The sequence below is a fragment of the Halichoerus grypus genome, chromosome 7, assembly GCF_964656455.1.
Source record: "Halichoerus grypus chromosome 7, mHalGry1.hap1.1, whole genome shotgun sequence".
In the NCBI taxonomy this organism is placed as follows: domain Eukaryota; kingdom Metazoa; phylum Chordata; class Mammalia; order Carnivora; family Phocidae; genus Halichoerus; species Halichoerus grypus.
The window spans coordinates 149,926,383-149,932,685 of NC_135718.1; the positions used below are offsets into that span (position 1 = coordinate 149,926,383).

General features: G+C 58.9%; 1 protein-coding gene across 4 annotated transcripts in view; it reads left to right on the plus strand.

The window, feature by feature from the left end:
- Positions 1–4,911, plus strand: part of OLFML2B (olfactomedin like 2B) — a 36,323-nt gene extending 31,412 nt beyond the window's left edge. For all 4 annotated transcript variants that reach the window (XM_036103524.2, XM_036103522.2, XM_036103523.2 and 1 more), the window contains exons 7-8: positions 3,221–3,397; positions 3,855–4,911. In XM_036103524.2, the coding sequence (XP_035959417.1) occupies positions 3,221–3,397; positions 3,855–4,456 (779 nt within the window). In that variant the 3' untranslated portion in view covers positions 4,457–4,911. The remainder of the gene's footprint in view (positions 1–3,220; positions 3,398–3,854) is intronic.
- Positions 4,912–6,303: the final 1,392 nt, after the last annotated feature.

Here is a 6,303-nt window from a genome sequence, read left to right on the forward strand (position 1 = left end):
CTGTGGGCCCCGGGATGGCAGGGGAGCCTCTCGAGCAGATTTCCTTTTTAGGATGGCGAGGTGTGGGCAGGTTTATGTGCTGACGGGAACAGCACCTTCTTTTCAGACCCTGGGACCCTGTGCAGAGAGCCCCTGGCTCCCAGGAATACCAGTGATGAAAGGGGCCGATGCCTAGAAAGTGCTTCGTACTCAGTCACTGTCACTGAGTGTGGGGACATTTCTAGGGTGAGTCACAGGTAGCGCTGTCTTCTCTGTGGCTTCTGTGAACTGCCCCCTGCCTTCTCCCCCTTGAAGAGCCTTACCACGCGGTGTCTTCTCTCCAAGGCTGACGTTTGCTGCCAAGGGCAGGCGCGTCTGAATGGCCCCAATCATCAGACCGTGGGGATGGGTCCGGGCCTCATGGTTTACTGACCTTGAACGTGTCTTCAAGGGCTGGGAAACCACACGTGTCTGCCCGCCTTCCTGCCCGCGTGCGGGCCAGCGTCCCTCTGAGGGCCTATAGAGACGTGCCCTGAGGTCTTGGGTGCCCGCCAGCGGGGACTCCCCCCCGCCCCCCAACCCAAGAAATAAGGACGCCTGACTCCAGAGCTGACTCCATCTGTCCCAGTGTCCTAGGCCTCCTGTAACAAATTACCACAAACTTCGTGGCTTAAATAACAGAAATGGATTCTCTGACGGGTCTAGAGGTGAGAAGTCTGAAATGAGTCTTAGAGGGGCTAAAATCAAGGTGTCAGAGGGCCAATTCCTCCCGAGGCTCCAAGGCAGCATCCTTATCTTGCCTTTCCTGGCTTTGGGCGGCTGCTAGTATTCCTTGGCTTATAGCCACATCCCTCTTGCTTCCTCTTGTCACATCTCCCTCTGCCTCCCTGGTAGAAGGATACTTGCTAGTGCATTGAGGACTCACTGGATAATCCAGGATATCCCCCCATTTCCAGATCTCGGACTTAAGTCACATCAGCACCGTCCCTTTTGCCATATTAGGTCGTCACACTTACAGGTTCCAAGGGTTAGGACATGGATATCTTTGGGGCCATGATTCGGCCTGCCGTGCCATCCTCAGGGTGGATTCTCCAAGCCCTTTTGTGAAGTAGGTGGGGCATATGATGTGCTCGTTTTCCCACAGAAGAAACTAAAGGTCTGACATTTTGGAGGCAATACAGACTTTGGAGTTGGCAGCAGGGCCAAGACCAAGGCCAGGCCTCGGACTCCAAACCTGGGACAGACTCTGTAGCCCCCCCAACCAGGACCCTGCTGCTGCAGAGCCCCAGGGCTGAGACAGAACCGTGTAGGGATTTAGGGGCTGCCCAGGGCATCCCAGTACTTCAAAACTCAGATGAGTCCTGGCTTCTGGGAGCTCATCTGCAGTTTCTGAGTCTGGTCCGGGAGGTGGTGTAGCTATGACAGCCCCCTGACGGAAACCCCTCGCCCCCCATCTGTGGGGCTCTGGGGCATGGGTGAGGGGCCACCCTGTCTCTGAGACAGGGAGTCCGTGTCCTCGCTGGGCCTTGCCAGGGGAAGGCAGCACACAGAAATGCTCCTCCCTGGGGACGGCCCACTAGGGCTTACCTCAGTGCAGAGGAAGCACGAAGCCCCGCTCAGCGCCAGGGAATGAGCGATTTTCCACCAGCCCGCTGCTGCCTGGGCTCAGCTAGAGCCTTCTCTTTTATTGTCTTGAACAGATGAGCTCAGTTGTGGGGGAATGAGGCTTTGGCGGCTCGGTTCTGTTGTTTGTCTTGCGGAGACTGAATCCCTCCCTCCCCACTCCGTCAGATCAGGACCTAATGAACCCCACACAGAGCTGCCTGAACCCTGCCAATTGCATCCCGCTGTGGGGCCTGCCTGGGAAACAGTGTGCACCCCACCTCCAGCCGCCTGCTGCCCCAGGCACGAAGCCAGGGCACGGTGCCTGCCCTGTCCTGCCAGCTTGAGCTTCTTCCTCAGACCACGAATGGGGGAGCAGGTGGAGGGAACAGACTGGAACAGTTCAGAAATGAGGGTGGCCTGCAATTGAGAGAGCCCTCAATCCGAACTGCAGGCCTGTGTGTTTTTGTTCAGGTGAACACTTGTCACCGTCACCCATCTGTCTGCCAGTTTGATGGCAGATGGAGGGGTGATCTGCTGGTGAGAGCACACTGCTGGGGGCAGGGTGAGGGCGGGGGCACCTTCCCACCTCCTCCGTAACCCACCAGCACGGGGATAGAAAGAGCGCGTGTCCTCAGTGGTCACACACAATTTTAGTATCTCTGAGGGCCGTGCTCAATAAAAACACTACATATTAAGCATTCTAGGCTTTCTACTTGGTCTAGAACTCAGCAGAGTGCTGGTGGCCTTTGAGGGCCCCTCCTGGACACTAGGTCACCCCAAAGAGCCCCTGAGAAGTATAGCTCCTGGGCACTCGGTCACCCCCTGCTCCTGAGGCAGACTTGACTTAGAAGGGCCTCCCGCAAGCCAGAGCAAGCTGCTTACGTGGAGCTTGGTCCCCTTTCCTCCAGGTCCCCAGAAGGGGACCCTGGCATCTTGCCTACGGTAGCATAGGGGCAGAGGCTGAGGACAGCTCTCTAGGATCCCGCAGGTGGGCCTCAGGGGCACGAACATCCAGTGTTCAGTCTAGACTAGCGTGGCCCCAAATACCCTGGGCCACACCCTCGGGGCAGCTCAGCCGCTGGTGGAGCTCCGTGTCCCTGGCTCACGTGTGGCAGAGTCCTCAGCTCTGCTCACGCATCCCCTGCTGCCGTGTATTTGTCCAGACGCTGTATTTTGACGACTGAGAACGAGAAGGAAAGCCCCAAACCCGCTCCCTCCGTGCTTGGGTAGGGGCGGTCAGGGAGGGCAGAGGGGGAGGCCCCGGCATCCTGGAGAGGAAAGGGGACATCCTGTGAGAGGCTCATTCACAGCACTGTGGGGACAGATGGAATCCAGTCGAAGCAGGATGCTTTTTCAGAGGAGGATGTGGTGTCAGAAAAGAACACTGGAGATTAGATCCTTGAGGGGGATGAGTTTGTAGGATTGAGAAGTCAGAGGACGGTGGCAGCAGGTGGCTTTGTAGGAGTGGAGTGTAGGACTGGCGGGGGGAGGGGGGTGGCGAGCGGATGGTGCTAAGGTGTCCAGGCTCGGGTCAGAAGCCCCCCAGAGGCCATAGACCGGAGCCGGGGGGGGCACAGGTTTCAGGGGCTTCAGGTCTTCCTTCATCCCAACCCCGCCAACCCCTCTCCTCCGTCAGGAAGGTGCAAAGACACCCTGTCCACGATCACGGGGCCGACCACCCAGAACACCTATGGGCGGAATGAGGGGGCCTGGATGAAGGACCCCCTGGCCAAGGATGAGCGGATCTACGTCACCAACTATTACTACGGCAACACCCTGGTAGAGTTCCGGAACCTGGAGAACTTCAAACAAGGTACGCGCCGTGGGCCCGCTCGGGGCTTGCGGGGGGGTGTTCCTGCCGTCCCCGCGCCCCCTGTTCCCATCGCGGCCAGATCGCTCTGGGAGGTGCCCACGAACCAGAAAGGGATCTTCCGATGGTGAAAGGACCTTCCTGGTCGCGGAGGTCCCCCTTCCGCATGCCCCACATTCTCTGTGCTCCGCTCCTGGGGTTCCGGGGGGTGGGGGTGGGGGAGGGGTAGCAGTGAGCTCGCCCCCTTCCTAGAGCGGGGCCCCTGGGGGGAGCAGCGCCTGGGAATGGGAACTGTTCCTCGGGGTGAGGGATGAGCGTGCGGAGGCTCACCCGCGTGAAGCCGATTGCTGCACAAAACTAGAAAGTGGCGGAGCTGAGACACAGCCCCGGGGCTGCAGACCGGGCCGCCGGCTGCGCCGCCCCCCCGCCCCCCGTCCTGAAGCCCCGCCCTCGCGCGCAGGTCGCTGGAGCAACTCCTACAAGCTCCCGTACAGCTGGATCGGCACGGGCCACGTGGTGTACAACGGCGCCTTCTTCTACAACCGCGCCTTCACCCGCAACATCATCAAGTACGACCTGAAGCAGCGCTTCGTGGCCGCCTGGGCCATGCTCCACGACGTGGCCTACGAGGAGGCCACGCCCTGGCGGTGGCAGGGTCACTCGGACGTGGACTTCGCCGTGGACGAGAACGGCCTGTGGCTCATCTACCCGGCCCTGGACGACGAGGGCTTCAGCCAGGAGGTGATCGTGCTGAGCAAGCTCAACGCCGTGGACCTGAGCACGCAGAAGGAGACCACGTGGCGCACGGGGCTGCGGCGCAACTTCTACGGCAACTGCTTCGTCATCTGCGGGGTGCTGTACGCCGTGGACAGCTACAACCAGCGCAACGCCAACATCTCCTACGCCTTCGACACCCACACCAACACGCAGATCGTCCCCCGGCTACTGTTCGAGAACGAGTACTCCTACACCACCCAGATAGACTACAACCCCAAGGACCGCCTGCTCTACGCCTGGGACAACGGTCACCAGGTCACCTACCACGTCATCTTCGCCTACTGACACCCTGGCCCCACGTGCGGAAGTGCAGAGGGGCTCCCGGCACCTTGTGTGCGTGCGTGCGTGTGTGGATGCGTATGTGTTGTTTAAAAAATATATATTATTTTGTATAATATTGCAACTGTAAAATGACAGTTTGGGTCTATTTTTTTTAAGTGGATTGTAGATCAATCCACACACGTATGTGCTGGTCTCATCCTCCACGGTTTATATTTTTGTGCAAATGGACTTCTCCTTTTGACCAGGAACCACCTTCCTTCAAACCCTCAACCCCTCCAGCTCCCAGATCTTAGCCGTCGAAAAGGGTTCTCCATCCGGGTCTTGCAGGCACCAGGAGCAGGAGTGAAGGAGGCAAGAAAGAAGTGTTAAGGGGCGGGAAAATTTTTATGTATTGGAGAAGTTTTAAAAACCCAGAAAAAATGCTTTTTTTTTTTTAATAAAGAAAAAATGTAAAACCAGCCCAGCCCCGAATGTGTTTTTGTTCAGCACGGTTGTGCCGGGCACGGTCGATCCTGCCCCCCGAGGAGCCTCAGTTGGCGCGGAGCCCCCTCCCCTGCTGAGGGGGCTGCCTGGGGGGCCCTGCACACCCCCCCGACTCTGGGTGTGCTTCCATTTCCAGGCACGGAGCACTCCTCTTCCACCCGCACACCAGCTTCCTTGCTCTATTCTGCTTTTTTCTGGTCATTTTGCCTAAGAGGTGGGAAGCTGTTCATTCCTTAGTCCTTACATGGGGGTGGTAGACACTGTTGAAAGCAGGCGGCTTGGGGCACCGGGGTGGCTCAGTCGGTTAGGCGTCTGCCTTTGGCTCACATGATTCCCGGGTCCTTGGAGGCTCCGTGCTCAGCGGGGAGTCTGCTTCTCCCTCTGCCCCTGCCCCTCTTCCCTACTCCTGCTCTCATTCTCTGGTGCTCTCTCTCTCAAATAAACAAAATCTTAAACAACAAAACAGAATGGGAGGCTGAGTGAGGGTGACCCAGTCTCTGCATTGCTGAAGAAGCTCGCGGTCTGTCAGTCCGTCTTTCCCTCCTCATCCTTGTCATGAACGTTCGCCAGGCTTCCCTGCCCACCTTCCCTTCCAGGAGAGGGGCCAGGGCGGTGTGTGCAGGGGTGGGGGGGGAGAAGGCCTGTGCCCCTCCCCAAGCCTGGCTGAGCCCCCAGGCCTGCCCTTTCCTCCACAGGACACAGAACAGGAGACAGAAAATCGGGAAAAGCTCAACAAGGGACTCCTGAGTTGGTGGGATGATGTGGGAAGGCGGGCGCATCATGTCACCGCGCTGTCCCCACCGTCCCCCCCCCCCACTGTTTAAGGAGCAGCTGCCGGGCGAGTCCTTCTGCACAGAGCTCAGGAGCCTCCTCCACACACGCACACATGCATGCACACACACACGCGTGCACACGCGTCCATCCCTGTGCTGAGGGCTTCCACCCCCACCCAGCTCTCCGCGTCCTCCACTTACACCGTCTCAGATAACAAATATCCAAAGGACTTCACTCTGCCCTGGGGCTGTTTGGGTCAAATTTTCCCCAGTAAGTGCAAGTGCCCATCAGGTTTTGGGGCAGCCGGAGGGTTGGAGGGAGAGAGGGGGTGTGTCCAGGGTTCAGAAAGATGGCGGAGGATGCCCGTGTCCAGAGGCCCCGCTCGGCCCGAGGAGGGAACGAGTGTTCTTGTCAGGCCCTGGGTTGGAAACCACAGCCGAGACTCAAGCCCCCCAGGTAGGGCTGCCCTGAGGGAACGGGGTGAGCCCCCGGGGGAGGCGCTGGTGGGAACTTAGGTCTTCCGGAAATGTTCACGGAGCTCCCTCTGTCTGTGGAAGGTGAGACGTTTACAGCTGCCAGCCTCCCGGACCAGG